At 39.1% G+C, this 21,727-nt stretch overlaps 1 protein-coding gene across 8 annotated transcripts in view; it reads left to right on the top strand.

Annotated features, from left to right (window-relative positions):
- PATJ (PATJ crumbs cell polarity complex component) overlaps nt 1–21,727 on the top strand; it is a 353,127-nt gene that overhangs the window by 225,853 nt on the left and 105,547 nt on the right. For all 8 annotated transcript variants that reach the window (XM_035018405.1, XM_035018407.1, XM_035018410.1 and 5 more), the window contains 2 exons: nt 1,737–1,828; nt 19,435–19,507. In XM_035018405.1, coding sequence (XP_034874296.1) covers nt 1,737–1,828; nt 19,435–19,507 — 165 coding nt within the window. The remainder of the gene's footprint in view (nt 1–1,736; nt 1,829–19,434; nt 19,508–21,727) is intronic.

Here is a 21,727-nt window from a genome sequence, read left to right as displayed (position 1 = left end):
CAGCTGCCTTCCGCTGGGGTCATGATCCCAGGGTCCCACATTGGGTTCCCTGCTCAGCAGGGAGCCTGCTTCTCCTTCTGCCTCTCCCACTACCCCTGCTTGTGCTCTCTCTCTGTCGAATAAATGAAATCTTTAAAAAAATAAATAAATAAACACATGATATTAAAAAGATATAAGCCTTAACAGAAAAGAGGAGTAATTTTGAACATCGCCAAATTAAAAATTCTTTATGTATTAGAGTTATTATAAATAAAATTTAAAGGCACTATCATGTAATTCTCACAACAGTTTTATGAAGTAGGTGCCCAGATTCCTTTTCAAGAAGAGAAAACTGAGGGGCACCTGGGTGGCTCAGTCAGTTGAGCACCGACTCTTGGTTTCAGCTCAGGTCATGATCTCAGGGTCCTGGGATGGAGCCCTATATGAGGCTCCACTCTCAGCATGGAGTCTGCTTGAGGGATTCTCTCCCTCCTTCCTTCTGCCCCTCCCCACCATACTCATGCATGCATGGGCACTTTCTCTCTCTCCCTCAAATAAATAAATACATCTTAAAAGAGAGAGAGAGAAAACTGAGGCACAGAGAAATAGTGTGGAGATCAGTGGGTTTCTGGGAGGTTGATTACCTTGGTGAATACAAAAGCTGATAGAATGAGGGGCATAGTGAGTAGGTAGTTCCAGTTTAATCTCTGTAGCAGGCTTTGAGGTGCATACCCGCTTTACCCCTTCAAGATGATGGATGAGCTTCATTTCAGACAACTCCATCCTTTGAAGTATTCATTTCCATACAATTTTCATTATGATGGCTATGACAAAAACCTTTTCCAGGTGTGTCTTCAAACAGAAAATTTCAGAGACATCAAGAACAGACAAATGCAAAGTACAAAAAGTGGAAATCCCTTTTTACTGTCCCTTAAATAGTAGAAAATTTCAAGGCCTCAGTTACGTTGGGACAGTATAGATCATTAACTACTTATTAAAGAGACAGGAGGAGAAAAGCCAAAACTGTGTGAGGTATTATCAGTGGGATGAAATAAAAGATTGATTATAGCATAGTTTTTCAGTGGAAGAAACGGAAGTAAAAAAATTTAGAGTGTAAATGTTTTTAGATCATATTTAGGTGAATTCAATCAAGTTAAAAATCCCACCACATCTTGGATAAGAGCAGATAGCTCATTGATTGTGTATAGTAAAATGTTTCTCTGCAATTGATCTAAAATTTGATTTAAAATGGGTATATAATATTTACCTCCTCTGGAGTAACAAAATTTATGCTATGTAATAACATTGACATGTTTTCAGAGTCATGTTTAATGGGCCCTCCAGAACTCTGGTGAATACCACAGCTTGGTCTTTTTTCTACCTCTTTTAGAAATCTGGAAAAGCGATAGGAAATATATCTGCCATTAAGTTTTTGCACTTAGCTCAACTATTGCCCTCTTAAAGTTTAGCAGAAGAGTCAAGGACTGTATATTCTTTATTAACTGCATTCAAAACTGAATTTAAGAAATGTTAATAGCTGTTTAGAATTAGTATTTGAATCCATACTACAAAGACTATTAAGATTTTTAGCATTATAGAGTCCTACACGGACCCACTTAAAAATGAATGGACTTCATTGTTTAATTCCAAGTATATACCCATCGATTTGCATGAATGTACAAATAAATACATGTATATTTTTATACAAAGTATACATATTGCATTTTTACAAGTGCATTTTATTTTTTCCCAAATAGATAAACAATCAGATCCTGTATGGAAGAAGTCACCAAAATGCATCTGCCATTATTAAGACCGCCCCATCAAAGGTCAAGCTGGTTTTCATCAGGTGAGATAGATACACGTCTGGTTTTCTAAAATCTAAGATCCCTTCTGAAGATATTATTTTGAAAGACTATCTTATCTTTGGTTTGTCTAACAAAATCACTGTATCCTAAAAATACCTTTTCCTTTTTTAACTGTCACTTTAAGGGAAGTATAGATTGTTTCAGTTATGAGGTTTTCTTGTTATTTACGTTTCATATGATGGACTTAGTGGTTGAGGCTACTATTTGTATTCAGTTTTTTAAATTTCTTCCCTTCCTGGACTGATCGTCACCTCAGTAGAACCTTCTAGCTTCCCTTCCTCCTGTCACCACCATGTGGTATATTTACTGACTCATTAATATCTTCATCAAGGAATAGGCAGGAAAACAGAACCCAGGAACATTTTAGGAACTTCATAGTAAGAGTGCTGGTGAGAAATCCAGAGGGGAGCAGACATGAGCTTTGCTGTCTAGAGTCGCGTGGTATGTTTGGAGTTCCACATTTTCCCTTATCCTCCCTGCTACCTGACTGCGTCCTTTTGGCATAAGTAAGTCAGAACTGGGAATTCCCATTGGTGGTAGCTATTGTTGCCTCATCAGCAATGGAATGTTTGATTCCTTTTATTGGACTGAAGTGACTGATGAATCTGAATTATCATTAAGTGATGTAACTGACCCTGTACATTAACTGTCACTCTGTTTCTTTTCCTTCTGAGTCTCAGGTATCAGCTGTAAAACGAGAATAATAAAGCACCTACCTCATTCATTGTGGTATGTCAAAAATTTGAAATGTTGAACACACTCTCTCACATAAAGGCTGAAAGAGTGTCGGCTGGTATTTTGTGACAGTGATGATCATTCTTCTTTCTACTGTTACTGGTTACCTGTCATTAAGACCTATCCATTCCCAGGGACCCCTGGGATTCAGGGTAGTTTTATTCCCAGATATGGGCACTGATGGAGGTGATTGACATACCCTTTCCCATGCCTTCACTTCAGCTCCAGGGTGTTGTTGCTGCTTAGCTCCTAAAGAAATCTTACATTAGTAACCTCTTCTCCCACTCGGAGGCACTTCCTGGATTTCCAGGTTTTTATTCTTGTTTCCAAAGGGAGAATCCTTTCTCCTTCTTCTGTGTCTTTGTGTGTTAAGTCAACCTCCTCTGGCTCACTCACCTTGAAGTCCTCTGTTTAGGCACCAATCTCCTTTTTGGGTTTTTCTGCCCTTCCTGTCACCAGAAGTTACGAAATTAGAGTTAGATGCTGAAAACGTGAACAAACTTGAGGAAAGGTCAACCACTCAAAGCGATGACGGTGTCCATCGACAGAAATGCACGTCGGCTTGAACACTTGGCAGAGAGTCATGTGAGGGTTCCATGAGCAGGCACCCATAGCACTCAACCAGTATCTGCGCTTCATGCTGTTGCTGTCACCTCTTCACCCATACGGGGTCATCCCAATTTAAAGAGCAAAAAGAAAATTGAATGGGATCCAAAGGAAACCATTAAAGCAATTAAGTAATTGGGAAATAGAACCCTCCTCTTTCAAGAAAGAAAGGTTACATGATTTGAAATTATTTAGAATACAGAAGAGAAAGCTGGGGAGAATTTTAATAATAGTAATGAAGCCCCATTAATTTAGTGTCTGATGATTTCAATTTTGATCATTCACAGGAGATCAGAATCAAGGAAATAATTTGTTCAGTAAATTAATAGTGTAAGTATGATTGAGGATGCCACAGAATACTTACTTACTGGAAGGGATTTTAAGCAGTTTAGTAGAAGTAGCCATGTACATTCAAAATATGCAATCGAATTATGAACCTTTCTTGCATGGTCGTTAAATTGTAGTGCCTAAACACATAGTCGGCATTCAGAAAGTTTTATTGAATAGATTTCCTTTCAGCTCCTTCTAAGCAATTCCAGATTATTTATTCTCCAAAGGTAACAATCATAGTAAGTTAGTTTGATTTATTTTGTGGACTTAAAGTTACATAGAAAAAAGATACATATAGATAAAAAATAATTCATTATTTTAGAAAATTTCTCATACTTAAGTCCCTCTCCTCAGTACTTTCCCAAATAATCTAAGTTGGGAAAAGTTTCTGTAGCTTCCTCTGTAGGGAGAAAGAGATGTAGGTGTGATTTTTGAGTAGTCTCTTGTCATCCACTTTGAGACTGTGTAAAGGAAAACGAGTTTAAATTGAATCAAGACAGATGTACGCACTGCTAACAACCTTTTGTTTGATCCAGTAGATATGTATGTGATAACTTGTATGCCAACATTTTATTAATGCTTCAGTTTCCGTAAGGGTAGGAACTACTCATCTGACTAAGAGCTTGAGAGCTCTTACCTAAGTGACAAATTCTTTTCTAAGCAAGCCTGAGATTCACCCTATCTCATGAAATCTGGCTCTAGAATACTCCAAGTGTGTGAGCTTGTTCAGTTTCCTGATCTGCAGTATGCGGGTGATATAGCTATCTCAGGGTGCCTGGGTGGCTCAGTCAGTTAAGCAGTCAGCTCTTGATTTCAGCTCAAGTCATGAACTTAGGGTCTTGGGATCAATCCCCACGTCGGGCTCTGAGCTCAGTGGGGGTCTGCTTGAGGATTCTCTCTCTCCCTCTGCCCCTCCCCCTGCTCACGTGCTCGCTCTCTTTCTCTCAAATGAATAAATCTTTTTTTAAAAAAAAAGTCAAGTGTTTAGGGCGCCTGGGTGGCTCAGTTGGTTAAGCGACTGCCTTCGGCTCAGGTCATGATCCTGGAGTCCCGGGATCGAGTCCCGCATCGGGCTCCCTGCTCAGCGGGGGGTCTGCTTCTCCCTCTGACCCTCCTCCGTCTTATGCTCTCTGTCTCTCATTCTCTCTCAAATAAATAAATAAAATCTTAAAAAAAAAAAAGTCAAGTGTTTAAATATATATATATATAGCTGTCTCATAGATTGTCTAATGTCTTAATATGTATAAATTGCCTGGTGATGTGGGCTCAGCAATGTTCACGCTATGGTGATGAAGATGATGGTGTGGTGGCAGGAAAAGGGAGGCAGAGAGAGAAAGGAGGTAAAAGAAGTTAGGGAGAAGGAAAGAGGAGGAAAAAGATGAACCACTCCTTCATATATATTTTGTCTCATTCCAGAATCTTGAATATTTTTTTTAAGTGAAGCACATTCACAGTTTAAGAATTTTAATTAACATCATAATGATTAAACACTAGAAGAGATAGAACACTGGATATTGTATATAAGTGATAAATTACTGAATTCTCCTGAAACCAATATTGCACTGTATGTTCACTAACTAGAATTTAAATAAAAATTTTTAAAAATCACTATAAGAGATAGCTACAGATACTATATAAAACCATTTCCAATAAATGTTAGAATAAGAGACATGGGCATAGCCTGCCTGAAACATGTCTTTTAGTTCTGTGTCTACCACTGCTTCTCCCCCTCCTTTTTTTTTTTTTAAAGCTCTACACCCCACATGGGGCTTGAGCTCAGGGCCTGGACAGCCCAAGAGCTGCATGCTCCACCAACTGAGCCAGACAGGCACCCGTCCTCCTCCTCCTTTTAAATGATGACCTGATACTCTTAACGAGAAGTAGAATACCACTTAATGAAAGAATGTATAAAGAGAAATCTAATTAATGTGAATTAATCCCCATGTCAATAAAATATAATGTTACTGGGGTGAGTAACATCAAATAGTATCAGAATTTAAAACACTTAAGGAAATCAAAAAAAGAAAATATTTTATGCTCCTCTGCTTTGTACATCACCAGTGGGTTATAGTGGGAGATTGGTGACCTATTTATGTGTAGTAACCTGTGCATTTTGTTTATTTTATTTTTTAAAGATTCCACTTATTTGACAGAGGGAGAGAGCACAAGCAGGGTGAATGGCAGGCAGAGGGAGAGAGAAAAGCAGGCTCTCCGCTGAGCAGGGAGCCCTACTCGGGGCTCAATCCCAGGACCCTGAGATCATGACCTGAGCCGAAGGCAGATACTTAGCCAACCGAGCCACCCAGGCGCCCATAATCTGTGCATTTTAGGTGCTGTCCAACATACCATTCTTTCTCCTTCAGGCTGATTATCTAGTTCATCACTCCTTTAGATACACCTCTGCCTATAGGTTACCTCTTTCAGACTATTGGTGTGAGAACCCTAGTTGTGCCTATTTTAGATCCAAATCCTAAAGCAGTTAGATACTGGTTTGCTATCAGGTTTCAGGAAGTTAACACTTAAATCATAGCACAGCAGATGCAATTACACTTTTCTTTTAAGATGCATAACTTATGCTGTATAATGTGACTTTAAACACTGATGTTTATAAATGGTTTCTTCATAGTTAGTGCTTCTATTTGCTGATACTTCCTTCCTTAGTTGAAATTACTGATTCTCTGTGCATTTCCATCATAGAGATATTGTTGGCTTCTATACCTCAGCGGCTCTTTTCCAGATTTATTGACAATTGAGATAAAAATGGGAACTGGACGCAGATTTGGGATTATGATTAGCAGTGATCACGGAAAGCTGTTAAAATGTGCTGCAGGCAACATTTTAATTAACGGGGGCCTTTAGTCTATAGTAATGTACATTTGTGTGATCACGTCCTTGTCATATTCTTTTAACACTTGTATTTATTCATATACTAACTGATCTGTAATTCACAGAAGGTCTGTGAGTCATTAGTGAAAATTAGCAAGTTGCTGCTCTGTGTACATGACTTACATGATCACTTTTTCCTCCCCCTTTGTCCCCACATGAGATTTTGGACAATCCGGTAATCACATACTTGTGTCTGTAACACATCTGGACTTCGGCATACTAAATTATTCTACAGTGGATAATCCAGGTGTATTTTACAGTCTTGAGTTCTTACTATGTAGCACACATTCAATTCTGTGGATTTTCCCATTCGACCTTATCCCTGCTACATAAGCACTATAATTTTAGGTACAGGAGGAGAGCTATATTAATACAGGAAAGAATGAATTGCTGTGTTTGGCAGTGCAGGGATCCAAGGAGATTAATGATCTTGCCTGCAGCTCTTGTCATACCTTCCCCCACTATCGAAAATTAAATGTCATGTAGAACAACTCACTCTCCATTACTTAATTACATGTGGAAAATGTGTACTATATAAAAACTCCTGGGGCTAGAGGAGGCCAAGTGAAACTGAACCCCAAGGAAAGATTTAGTGCTGGCTGTCAAGCCTTACTGAGTCAAAGTGGACTCACCATGGGAGGCACCGTACAGTATCGATTGAACATATGTCTTGTTTTGTAATTAAAAATATAGTGTGGCCCTTTATCCTCTGGCCATATCCCTAAAAGATGATATGACTTGAAATTAATGTGAATGTCAGAGTCATCTGTGGGAGAAGTCCATCCGAAGAAGCAAATTGAATGCCTGTTTTAAAAATCCTTATTGTGCTCTCAATTCTTTCTGTCTAAATAAAGAGGGAAAAAAGATTGTGGGAATAAACATGAGTTTTACTTCCATAAAGAACTATTCATGCATTTATTCAACAAGTATTTGCGGAGTGCCTACCTGTGCTGGAGCTGTGGAGTCAGTGATACAAAGAACACAAGCTGTGCCTTGAAGGAGGAGGCAGAGAGTAAGCAATCTGGTACCTCATCCAAGGATAAAGGTGCTATGATACTTCAAGAACATATGAGAGACACAATTAACATAATCTTTGGAGCCTTGGGGAAGGTATTACAGAGAAACATGCTGGAGCTCAGACCTGAAGGCTAAGTAAACAAAATTGTAGTATGTACAGAAACCCAGAAGTTTCTGAAATTGGATATTATACCCAGGGTATCTGAACATTTACTTCTAGGAGAAAAGCAGTCCTTCTTTAGGAAAGTGTCATTGTAGGGCGCCTGGGTGGCCCAGTCGTTAAGCGTCTGCCTTCGGCTCGGGTCATAATCTCAGGGTCCTGGGATCGAGCCCCGCATCGGGCTCCCTGCTCCGCGGGAAGCCTGCTTCTCCCTCTCCCACTCCCCCTGCTTGAGTCCCTCTCTCGCTGTGTCTCTCTATGTCAAATAAATAAATAAAATCTTTTTTAAAAAGTTATAAAATCAAAAAATTTAAAAAAGGAAAATGTCATCGGATGAGTATAGCTGTGTACATCGGCCACTTTGAAATCTGTGAGGAAGCATCCTTCTGACTCTCTTGGGCCATTAAGGAAATTTAAGGGTGCAATACAGTATCATCCATGGGATATATGACACGTTTTGAGGAAGAGGCCTGTCATTAGCATCGAGTTCTTACTAGGAATTGCGGGAGAAGGAAAGTTACACTTTTCAATTTCAGGGCTCTTCTGTTTCTCCATTTAGTTGGGGCACTTGGTAGACCATAGGAGTCTCTCAAGTGCTCTGAAATGCTGACTCTTGCTTAATTTCTTCAGTACTTGTCTCCTGTACTACCCATATTAAAGAGTAGTTTTATTAATCTTATAAGCCTTTTAGTTCCAGGACAAGGTGGAATTGGAGTGTTTCGATCTTTTGTCAAGACAGTGGAATTTATGCATCCAAATAAGAAGCATTGTTCCCTTGGACCTACTGTGGTCACCTAGGGAAGCTGTACATTTAATCCATTACAGTTCCATTGCGTCATACATTTCTGGAATCATCTTGAAAGCCTATGGCATATTCTTTTGAATAGCCACAGGAGCCAAGTTTTCCCTTTTTTGAGGGTAGTTGTAGCTAGTCAATGTGAAGTGACCCCAAACTTTGCAGGATCATCATGAATCCAGTGCATTCAGTGTATTAGGTAAAGTGTTGCTACCGAACTTTCTTGCATGACCTGTAAAATAGCTTACAAAATCTTTTTTTTTTTTTGTATTTTTTTTTTTTTTAAGATTTTATTTATTTATTTTAGAGACAGAGCACAAGAGGGGGGAGCGGGAGCGGGAGAAGCAGACTCCCTGCTGAGCAGGGAGCCCGATGCGGGACTCGATCCTGGGACTCCAGGATCATGACCTGAGCCGAAGGCAGTTGCTTAACCAACTGAGCCACCCAGGCGCCCCCAAAATCATTTTTATTTCATGGACAGAATTGGTAATTTTTTCTTTGCTACCCCCTTCCTTAACATAGTACTAGCTTGGGGGAATTAAAACTATATTTGTTTGATTTCTTTTAGCACTCAGAAACACCTAATTGTGTCTGGTTACAGAGATGAAATGGGCACTTTTCTCTTTTCTTCACTTTTGTTTTTTTGTTTTGTTGGCTGATCAGTATTTATACTCCTATCATCATAGAATGTCTATTTCCTTAAGTAGACCTTCTTCACACACACACACACACACGCACAGTGTATGTACTATGGTGGAACAGTAGAAGCAGTACATCTAGATGCCTCTCTCCCTCTGTGGAAGCTGAAGAAGCCATGTATTTCACTGCTGAGATGTGGCCAGGGGTTGGTCATGTGACCTAAGCTTGGGCAGTATGATACTTAGCTTAGAATAGGAAGTAAGTAACATGAGTGATTTTATATGAATGGTGTTTATTCATGAAACCACAGGGCCTTAATCGGAGGTTCCTGCTATGACATCATTCTGTTTTCCTGCTTCCTTGTCCTCTGGAGGTCTCTTAGTTTCTGTATGTTCCAAGTCAAATCATGTTGCCTGCCTGTGTTTTGTGAGATCCCAGTTTCCCTTTTAATAAATTCCCATTTGCTTTAGTTGGTCCAAATTCATTTCTCTTGCTTCCTGCCAAAGAATCCTAATGACTGGGAAGGGTGATAAAAGTGAGCTATCTGGGGGCGCCTGGATGGCTCAGACGGTTAAGCGTCTACCTTCAGCTCAGGTCATGATCCCAGCCTGCTTCTCCCTCTCCCTCTGCCTGCCACTCCCCCTGCTTGTTCTCTCTCTCTCTCCCCCTCTCTGTCAAATAAATAAAATCTTTAAAAAAAAAAAAAAAAAGTGAGCTCTCTGAACAAATCATGAGCAACCAGAGTAAGATATTTGGTTCCTTCTGCACATTTTCTTATCACCTGTAGGCTTTTAGCCTTGTTTCTGAGAAGTTTTTATCCTTCAAACTTTTTTAGCAAGCACAAGACCCCTGAACAGGTCTCTACTGAGGACCTCCAGTGTGACACATTTCCATTGCCAGACCATTCACTGGCTCTTGAAATGAGGTTGCCATGATTATCTCAGAGGAATTAGGCAGGATTTATCCTGGATTTATACCTGGGGTGGGGGGAAGTCACCTTTCCCCAGAACATGGCCTTATGGCGAGGGCTGGAAATCTGAACATTAGGCCTTTGCCAGCCAGAATAAGGAGCAGGTGGCTGAGGGCATCTACTACGTTATCTTTCAGTAAGAACCTCTGTGAGAAACTCAGTCGGCTAAGTCATCCATCCATCCAGTCCTATGCTCCCCACATCAACCCTTCCGCCAACCTACAGTGCCAAGTATTTCATGAGCCACCTTTTCCTCTGCACAACTGGCAATAATTATTTAGAACTTGCCTGGGGCCACCTTTGTGAAATGTGGGTCTGGATGCTGAGTTACTCCCAACAGCCCTCATTAGTGATTGGCATTGTTTGGAATGGCAAGTAAATAAAGTTCATAATTCTATCGTTGGTCATTTATTTCAGATTCAGCATATTGCTATTTTGGTGGTTTCATCCAGCTGGAAATTGAAAACTATTCAGTCTGTTCATAGAGTTAGAAATATCTCCTGGAATCTTTTCAGAAAGGAGTTTTGCTCCCACTGAAATATAATGATGTCCTTTGTTTTATATGTGACTTCTGGTTCATTTGTATTGAACTTTCCTAGCCAAATGTTAATTCAGTGTCGTGTCCCGATTAATATAACAATGTAGAGTTTATTTTTCCTATCCTCAAGTGTCTTACATCACTATATTTAGTACAATCAGAAAATAATATCTAGGCCTGTTTAGCTGTATTCATGTGTTCCTCATTTATTCATCGTTTGTGTGTGTGTGTGTGTGTGTGTGTTTAAACAATGTGCTAGGCACTAGATTGTAGTTGTAATCATTTTAGAACAGGTTTCAAAACAAAATGAAATCTACCTACTCAGCTATCCAGGCTGAATTCAGGCACATAACTTCTTTTTTTTTAAAGATTTTATTTATTTATTTGAGACAGAGAGAATGAGAGACAGAGAGCATGAGAGGGAGGAGGGTCAGAAGGAGACACAGACTCCCTGCCGAGCAGGGAGCCCGATGCGGGACTCGATCCCGGGACTCCAGGATCATGACCTGAGCCGAAGGCAGTCACTTAACCAACTGAGCCACCCAGGCGCCCCAGGCACATAACTTCTGTTTTGGATATAGTGCTGTTTTGTTGGCATAAAATAAGATCCTATGGGTTTAATGAAAGTGAATTTCTAAGTGGCAGGATCCACAGCAATCCAGAGACAATAATGATATTTAAGTGATAGTCTTAAGTATTTCAAATATATTCTCATCACACTTGCACTTTTTTTTTTGGTCTCGTGTAATTTTTTAAAATTGTGAAATCTGTATAACATGAAATCTACCATCTTAACCATTTTTAAGTGTACCCTTCAGTGGCATTTAGTATATTCATGTTGTTGTACAACCACAACCACTATCCATCTCCAGATGGATAAAAATCTGTACCTGGTAATAAAAAAATAATAACTCCCCATTCTCCCTCCCCCACCCACAGCCCCTGGCAACTATCAGTGTACTTTTCTGTCTCTGTATTTAACTATACTAGGTATCTTATAAAAGTACAGCATTTGTCCTTCTGTTACTGGGTTATTTCATTCGCTGTAATATTTTCAAGGTTCATGCATGCTGTAGTGTGTCAGAACTTCCTTTTTAATGCTGCATAATATTCCATTGTTTGTATATATATGTATTTATCCATTCACGTGTCTTGGGACACTTGGGTTGCTTCTGCCTTTAGATTATTGTGAATGGCGCTACTATGAGCAAGAGAGTACAAATGACTTCAAGACTCTACTCTTGTTTCTTTTGGATATATACCTAGAAGTAGAATTGCTAAATCATATAATTATTCTATTTTTAATTTTCTGAGGAGCCTTCATACTGTTTTCCATAGCAGCCATAATATATGACATCCTACCAGCAGTGGACTGGACAAGGGTTCCAATTTCTTCACAACCTCACCAACACTTGTTATTTTTGGGTTTTTTGATAGTAGTCATTGCATTGGGTATGAGGTGGTATCTTACTGTGTTTTTTTTTTTTTTTTTTTTTTTTGATTTGCATTTATCTGCTGATTAGTGCTGTTCAGCGTCTTTTCATGTGTTTATTGGCCATCTGTATGTCTTCTTTGTGGAGAAATTTATTTTCAACTTTTCGGCCTGTTCTTTAATCAGGTGGTTTGTTTTGTTGAGTTGTAGGAATTCTCTGTATATTCTGGATATTAAATGCTTATCAGATCTATAATTTGCAAATATTTTCCCTCATTTCATAGGTTGTCTCTTCACTGTGTTGATTGTGTCCTTTGATGCACAGAAGTTTTTCATTTTGATGTAGTCCAGTTTATCTGTTTGTTGTTTTTGTTACTTGTGCTTTTGGTCTCATATGCAGGATATCATTGCCAAATTCAATGACACAAAGCTTTTCTTCTATATTTTCTTCTAAAAGTGTTATGGTTTTAGCTCTTATGTTTAGGGCTTTGATCCCTTTTGAGTTAATTTTGAATGTGGTATAAGGGAAAAATCCAACTTTATTTTTTGCATATGAATATCTAGTTTTCCCAGCACCATTTGTTGAAAAGATCAGCTTTCCTGCCACCTTCCCCTCCATCCCCCAGTTGAATGGTTCTGGCATCCTTATTGAAAATCATTTGACCAAATATGTGGGAGTTTATTTCAGAGCTCTCTGTTCTATCTCCTTGGTCTCTAAGCCTCTCATTATGCCAGTACCACACTGTTTTCATTACTCTAGCTTTGTAGTAAGTTTTGCAATCAGGAAGGGTGAGACCTCCAACTTTGTTCTTCTTTTTCAAGATTGTTTTGGCTGTTTGGGGTCCATACGGATTTTAGATGGAACACACTAACTTTCTGAAAAGATACAGAAATGCTCCTTGGAGAGATCTCTGACTGTGATAAATGAAAAGTTAAGGCATTCTGCATACACATACATATAACACCCATTACATCAGATTTTCTTTTCCTCATTCATAAATTGTTGTCATGAGCTCATCGTGCTTTCCTGAAGGATAAGTGTGTTCTTATTGTAGCCCACTAATCTTTCTTTTACCATAATTTGTCGTGTTCTTTTAGAGGGTATATTGGAGAGAGTATCTCATAGTTATCCCAAGAAGGTAGTCAATAGTTGTTGGATAAATGCTTCAAGTAACATGTTAATGAAATCCTAAGAGATTTACAATTTGAATTATGGTTACAACTTTGATGGATGAGCAATAAGCGTATAGGGTTTTATCAACAAATCCCTGTATATGACATGTATGTGCTTCCAAGATTTCAGTAAAGTATTCTTGGAAGAATAGAATGAAGTTACTGAGAAAAGCTATGTAAATAGTTTAGAAATGCAGAGGAGGAAGAGATTACTGTTGGAGAAGTGAGAACAGCGAAAGCTAGTTAATGATACCTGGATAGATTTCCACAGGAAAGACTTGAGTCCAAACTGCATGAACAAATTTAGTTCAAGCATTTGTGAAGTACCTTCTGTATGTCAGATGCTAATAGGACCATAGAGTTAAGGAGGAAGTTCTTAATCTTTAAGAACTTCTAAGACATACAAATAAATAATTATATAACAGGCAAAACAAGCACCTATAGGGGGAATTCTGTGATACTGAGTTATTCAGATTGCATTTTCAAGGTTGTTGAAAAGGGGGTGTTTTTCATAATTGAGAAGGGAGTGATTTGGATTGACTGAGACATAGAGAAAGCAGAACAAGGAAACCAGTAAGGTTACTCTTGCTGTAGTACAGACAACGTGAAAAGTCCATGAATTAGGATGGGGGCTATGGGACTAAAGAAAAGAGAAGAAAAAATGAAGTCTAGAATGAAACCATCAGACTTAGTGATTTCTTTGAATATAAGGGTTAATGGCTGCATGAGTTAATGGTAATGGAGCACTCTTTGCCCCTGGAAATTTAAGCATCTGAGACTGAACATCATGAAACCATAAAACAGTAAATGTTAACAATTGTTATTGTGCTTTGGTGCTTTGACATTGACCTTATCTTACGACACTTCTGTTAGAAGATACTATCCCAATTTTAAAGATTTTATTTACTTATTTGTCAGAGAGACAGAAAGAGAGCACAAGGGGGGCGGGTAGTGGCAGGCAGAGGGACAAGCAGGCTCCCCACTGAGCAGAGAGCCCGACACAGGTTAGGATCCTGGGATCCTGACCTGAGCCAAAGACAGACGCTTAACTGACTGAGCCACCCAGGCATCCCACTATCCCAATTTTATAGATTAAGAAACCAATATTTTTAAAAAGTTTTTAGGGGCGCCTGGGTGGCTCAGTCGTTAAGCATCTGCCTTTGGCTCAGGTCATGATCCCAGGGTCCTGGGATCGAGCCCCGCATCGGGCTCCATGCTCAGCGGGAAGCCTGCTTCTCCCTCTCCCCCTTCCTCTGCTTGTGTTCCCTCTCTCGCTGTCTCTCTCTGTCAAATAAATAAAATCTTAAAAAAAATTAAAATAAAATAAAATAATAAAAATAAGTTGTTTAGTATCTTGCTTATATCTTAGTGATAGAATCTGTTCCTTTACCTAGGTCTGCCTCACTCTAGGTTTCCTCCCAGAATAGCATGGTTGTCTTACATTGATATAACAAAGAATTAATTTTTTAAATGGGGTGTTATTTACACTCAGTGCAATAGACTTCAAGTGTTCAGTTTGTTGTTTTGAGAATACAAAACATACACCTGTGTAACCATCACCCAAAACAAAAATACAGGACATTCATTCATCCCAGAAAGCTTGCTGGTGCTCCTTTCTAGTCAGTCCCTCTGGGCCCGAGAGACAACACTTCCTGATTTCTGTCATCATAGATTAGTTTAAACTGTTCTTGAACTTCATGTAAATAGAATCAAACAGGATTAATCCTTTTGTGTCTGGTTTCTTTCATTTTACATAATTTTTTTCAAGATTTACCCATATTGTTAGGTATATCTATAGTTCCTTCAGTTACTGAGTAATATTCCAATCTGCGACCATACCATAATTTGTTGGCCCATTTTCCTCTATGTGAACATTTGGGTTGTTTCCAGTTTTTAGCCATTTTGAATACAGTAGAAGCATGACTCTTAAAGATAATTATTATAGAATCAACTTGTATAGAGCATGTTTGAGTCAGGATAAACTCAGTTATGCTTCAGTGAACTTCCAGCCAAACCTCAGTGGCTTGAAGTAACAAAGGTTTATTACTTTATCATGTTACGTGTCCATCAGGGTTCAGCAAGGGGGCCTCACAGCTCATCTTGGTCATTCAGGTAGCCAAGGCAAGATCTCAACATATATTTCTATGATTACCAAGTATTTGGTTCAAGTAGTGACTCACCTTTAAAGGAGAAGAAAAGTACAAGCCAGAGGATTTATGAAGAACAGCTCTAATCATTATCGCAGAAGAGTACTGAGGGAATTGTACTCCACTGTATTTTTTACCATGCTCCCTGCACTATCGTGTTTGATAAGTATTTTAAAGCACTTTACAGTCATAATATCTATACAAGGACTAGGTGATGAAGATATGAGACTTGGAACTTAAGTATGAAAAGTTGATAGAGTGAACAAACTCAGAACCTTTCATGCTTCTTAACGTAAGGAAAATTATGAAAGAGCTTTAAGAGTAAATTGTGACTTAGTCAGACTTTTGGTTTGGGAATATTAGCTTGGGTATATAAGAGAAGATATATATGGTTCTGGAAGAGGCTGCTAAAATGGGAAACACTGTAGTGTGGTAGTCAAAAGAGTAGATTTTGAAACTAGACTGCCAGGTTTGAATCTCAGCTCTGCTATTCATTAGCATTGTGAGTTTGGTCAGTTTGCTTACACTCTGTGTAAAATATACCTACTCTCTGTCGGGTACCCTGTTGCAAGCTAGGGGAATGCAGAGATAAGATCCCATCCCTGGGCTTGGAGAAAGAGAAAGATCATTTTAATAGAACATGGCAAATGCAATGATAACAGACATACACACAGGCAGAGTTCTGTACTCTGGAAAACTATTCCCTTACCCATGGTGGCACTCCGTTATCTCTCTCAACAGCTGTTAAAGATCATTATAAAAATACCAACAAGCAGTTACAATTTCTGATTGTGTCCTGTATGGGGCATCTGGGCCTAAGTAACTTACATTAATTATATTGGAAAGGAACAGGAAGTTATAAAGCAAACAGATTTTATTCTTTATGAGAATCATAGGAGAGGAGAGGTCAGAGGATCCCCAGAAGTCATTCAGGTTAACTGCTTGTTTGAAGTGTAAATGCCTTCTCTCCTTTGGCTTCCCTCTTTCTACTCATTTCTCTTTAAAATTGTCAGGTCTTTGCTTGCTTGATGTGGAGGTGCGTGAACACTCCCTAGGAAGTGGATTATAAAGGATTATGAAATGTAACTTCTTAAAGCAGCTTCCTTCTCTCCATTGAGAGTAATTGTAAGTTTTCTATTTTGTGAGGTTTAAAAAAATTAATATGGAATTTAAAGGCCATTAAAGTCATGCTAATTTAGAGAAAACCATTAAATTATGAAGGGATAACTTGGCTGATGTGAAGTAACTTGGTCCAGGTAATCATGACTTCTCAATAAGAATTTATGTGCAGCCATATATTTAATGCTAGTAACCTTTGAGAGAGGTATGAAAAGCCATCTGCTTAATTACTGCCAAGTATACTCTGCCCCATGAGCTCTGAATCTGGAGCAGACAGGTCCTGTTGGCTTTTAGCTCTGAGGTAGAGCTGAGTTCTGTTGTGTTATTCAATGAAGGAAAATGAATGCAAAAGGGAATTACCACTTTGAAAATGCAATTACTTATCCAAAGGTAACTGATTACTTCTTCTGTGTATGAGCAAACTGCTGAGGAATGGATTGTATTCCCTGAAAAACAATAGCCACCTCTTAATGTAACAGTGCATGCTCAAGACATCTGTAATACTGTCAGAGAAAAACAGAGATACTCTTCATGCACTGTCACTTTATGGTTTTAGTTTTTCACCCTTTTGCTTTGGTTTGGCTCATATGCTAGATAATACAAGAATCTCAGAAGGTTAGAATAAGAAATGGTACCTAGACTTCATCTGTTTACTTAGACTCTGCCTCATTCCACAAAGAATTTACATTAGCCTAGAATTTTTGCAGTTCAATTGAATTCTTGCAGTTCGATTCATTTAACAACTATGTTAAGTACAGACTGTTTGCCAGGCACTGATTGCCCCAGATAATGTAAGAGAGTAGGAAGGACATGCTTCCTGTCCTTGGAGTGTACCATCTAGGAGAAGGCAGATTGGAAGCACATTTCATACAGATAGGTTAGGTAAATTACGAAAGAGACAGAACTGCAGTCTTTGTATAGGGTGCTATACACATACAATAGAGCCTGGAAGGCTTGTTTCAATAAATGACATTTGTGGTCAGCTATGAAGAAGAAATAAGAACATAAATCAGACAAAGGATTTGGGCAACAGACATGCAGATCAGAGGAGGATGGGGCTAGATAGTGCCCTGAGGTGGATGGAGCTTAGCTCGGCTGAGAAATGGGAAGAAATTTCATGTAGCTGGATTAGAGCAAAGTGTGAACCAGGAGAAGAGAGAACAAGAGGAAGCCAGAGATGGGGGCTGGGGAAGATTGTTCAAGGCCTTACAGCCTCCCTAACAATTGTGGACTTGATCCTAAGTGTAATAAGAGGCCATAGGAGGATTTTAAGCAGGGGATAGAAATATAATCAGATTTATGTATTAGAACCGTAATGACTCTTTTGGGTGAAGAAAAGATTGGAGAAAGGATAAAGAATATAAGTAAGGAGACCAAATAGGATGCTCTTACATTAACTCTGGTGAGAAATGTTAATAACTAGGGGCATCTGGGTGAATGAATTGGTTGGGTGTCCAACTCTCCGTCTCAGCTCAGGTCTTGATCTCAGGATCCTGAGTTCAAGCCCCACATGGGGCTTCACACGGGGCATGGAGCCTACAGAAAAGGAAGGAAGGAAGGAAAGAAGGAAAGAAAAGAAATGATAATAGCTTGTCCTAGGATAGGATGGAAATAAGTGGAAAGACTCAAGATACGTTTTGAAGGTAGAATCAACAAGACTTCTTGATTGGATATACAGTTGAGGGGTTAGAGGTTTCAAGAGTGCCTCCTTGGTTCCCGGTTGAATAACTGGGTGGACATTGTTGACATTTACTCAAATGAGGAGGATTAATCATGGAACCCTCTGGTGACTGAGTGGGAATAAGAGATCTATTTTATTTGAAATACTTGTAAGACATCCAACGGAGATATAAAGTAGGAGTTAGAGATCAGATATTAAGCTCAGAAAAAGACCTGGGCTAACTATGTGAATTTGGAAGACATCAATATATAGATGGTCTTTTGACTTAAGGGAATAATTCATCTAGTTGAGGCTATTGAACTCACACTGGAGGGGAAGGATAGATGGATTATAAATTTAATAAAGAAAGGCATTTCAGGAAAGGGCAATGATAGGATTGAAACACCAAAGCAGGAATGACATGGACCAATGGATCTTTTTCCAGTTGGTGAGAAGTAAAGGGGTTGGATATTGAGTGCCCTTCCAAATCCGGTAGTGGCTATCCTGAATATACTGGTCATATGGAGAGAGATCTGTGAGCAGTCTTAGATCTTTGCATACCAGGAAGAAGCATTTTTGTGATCTCCCTTGGTTTGTACTGTGAAACCTAAAGTCAAATGTCACGTAAACCTTGAGATAATGATACTGGGTTTGCGTCATGAATAAATAGTAAAGGTTAGATCTCCCACAGAAGAATCACTGCTTATCATTTGCTGGTAACGTCATGGAAATAGGTCCAAATAATTAGAACTGGTATTGTAGGAGTTATTCTGTACCTGCGACCCTGGTGATGAAGTTTTAGCTCCCACCATCTCTGCTTCCATTAGGATGAGGAGGAGTAGAATTAACCCACAAAGCATTATCTGTCTGGATCTCCGCTCTCCCCATCCATCACTCCTCCTCACAGTGTCCACCCATGGAGGGCCTGTCGTACACATCCCATCATCCCTCATTTGGCAGAACAAAGTTAGAAGCCAAGTAAGGAGGCCGGGAACCTTTCCAGTTCAAAGAACAAAATGCTCTGGACATTAATGGGCCTAGAGGTTAAACACAGCCATTTGAAAAATTTATACTCCACAGTGCTGAGAGAGTTGATGTCTTTCCAAAATGATCCTTAGCAGCACCTGACTTATTAAGCAAGATCTAGCTAACCCCTAGCATCATCATTCTCTGTCTCTCGTAACCATATCCTAGTGCCCCTGGGGTAATATATCCCTTTTTGTGCTTAATAGCTTTGCATGCTTAAAACCAGTATGTATTTGTACATATTTTTATTCTAAGGTGCTTTGTATACATTTTCAACAGAGGAAATGGTTGTAATTTGAGCCAGAAACTTAGCATTTGCTGTGTACTGATTCTGCCTATTTTCACGTCCACAGAAATGAAGATGCAGTCAATCAGATGGCTGTTACCCCCTTTCCAGTACCATCAAGCTCCCCGTCTTTTGTTGAGGTAAGACGGCTCCTAATTAGCATGTAGTAACTTATATGGATTTGTCATGATTATTTTTTCCAAAATCTAGCATTTTTGATTTTCACTATCTGGTATTCCAAATTCATAGAATCTGTTAAATAGGGAATTTCCCTAATTAGGAAGTATTTGAGGTAGGATTACAAAGTAATATAAAATAGGGGCACCTGGGTGGCTCAGTCAATTAAGCGTCCTTTTTTTATGTTCAGTTAGCCAACATATAGTACATTATTAGTTTTTGATGTAGTGTTCAGTGATTCATTAGTTACATATAACACCCAGTGCTCATCACAACACGTGCCCTTCTTAATACTCATCACCCAGTTACCTCATCCCCCCACCTTCCTCCCTTCTGTAACCCTCAGTTTGGCTCCTGGAGTCCAGAGTCTCTCATGGTTCGTCTCCCTCTCTGATTTCTCCCCCTTCATAGTCCTCTGTGCTATTCCTTACGTTCCACATATGAGTGAAACCATATGATAATTGTCTTTCTCTGCTTGACTACTTCACTTAGCATAATCCCCTCCAGTTCCATCCATGTTGATGCAAATGGTGGGTATTCATCCTTTCTGATGGCTGAGTAATATTCCATTGTATATATGAACCACATCTTTTTTTTTTTTTAAAGATTTCATTCATTTATTTGACAGAGAGAGAGACACAGTGAGAGAGGGAACACAAGCAGGGGGAGTGGGAGAGGGAGAAGCAGACTTCCCGCGGAGCAGGGAGCCCGATGCGGGGCTCGATCCCAGGATCTGGAATCATGACCTGAGCCGAGGGCAGATGCTTAACGACTGAGCCACCCAGGCGCCCCGAACCACATCTTTTTTTATCCATTCATCTATTGAAGGGCATCTCGGCTCCTTCCACAGTTTGGCTATTGTGGACATTGCTGCTATGAACACTGGGGTGCAGGTGCCCCTTCTTTTCACTACATCTGTATCTTTGGGATAAATACCTGGTATAATTGCTGGGTTGTAGGGTGGCTCTATTTTTAACTTCTTGAGGAACCTCTATACTGTTTTCCAGAGCGGCTGCACCAGCTTGCATTCCCACCAACAGTGTAAGAGGGATCCCCCTTCTCTACATCCTCGCCAACATTTGTTGTTTCATGTCTTGTTAATGTTTGTCATTCTAACTGGTGTAAGGTGTTATCTCTTGATTTGAGATCAGGTCATGATCTCAGAGTCATGAGATTGAGCCCAGCTTTGGGCTCCATGCTAAGCATGGAGCCTGCTTTAAGATTGTCTCTCTCGCTCTCCCTCTGCGCACCCCTCCACCCCCCCACCCCTTCCTTAAAAAAAAAAAAAAAAGGAAAAAAACACACAAGAAAAAAAAAAAGGTAATATAAAATAATGTTAAACACATTAAAACTTAACATATGAATATTGCTTTCCTCAAAGTTCCTTAAAGTTTTTTCTGGATCTATAATTTGTCCTAATTGGGCATTTCAGAATTTATTAGAAAAAATTATCTTTTTTGTTTGTTTTTTGGTGGGTTTTTTTGTTTTGTTTTGTTTTTGAGCTTTTTTTTAAATTCTAGGTAGTTAACTTACAGTGTAATATTAGTTCAGGAGTACAATATAGTGATTCGATAACTGCATATATCACCCAGTGCTCGTCAGGAAAAGTGCACTCCTTAATCCCCATCACCTATTTAATCCATCTCCCCATCCCTCTCACCTCTGGTAACCATCAGTACCTCTTTCTTTATAGTTTCAAAACACGTTAGTACCTATTATCTATGATCACAGGTATCTTTAAATAATTACTTTATTAATGGAGAAATTACTAGTACAAGATTGCTATCACATTGATTTGCTTCTAGAGTTAGACAGACATTAGCTAACCAGCTATGTAATCAAGTATCTCCGCAGCTGAGGGAATATTATATTCTTTACATTTTTTATTCATTGAATTATTTTTTAATTCCAAAAAGAAATACATACTTATTGTAACTAATCAAGCCATGCAGAGTTATTAGGAAGAAAAAGTTAATTTTCCTTTCCCCACCTCCCCGAGGAAGTTAATATTTACTGTTTAGTATTTTCATACTTTTTCCTCTTCTACCACAAAACTAAACAGCTATATGTGAATAATGCCTCTTTTAGTAAAAACTCAATTGTATAATACATTCTTTCCATTCAACAAGCATTCAGTGAGTGCCTATTATGCATTAGGCAGGCTTGGGTATTAGAGATAGGTG

Source organism: Mirounga leonina, unplaced genomic scaffold (genome assembly GCF_011800145.1).
Source record: "Mirounga leonina isolate KUSES-001 unplaced genomic scaffold, KU_Mleo_1.0 Mir_173, whole genome shotgun sequence".
Classification (NCBI taxonomy): domain Eukaryota; kingdom Metazoa; phylum Chordata; class Mammalia; order Carnivora; family Phocidae; genus Mirounga; species Mirounga leonina.
The sequence above is the reverse complement of the archived record's forward strand: the minus strand, read 5'-3'. Positions and strand labels throughout refer to the sequence as shown.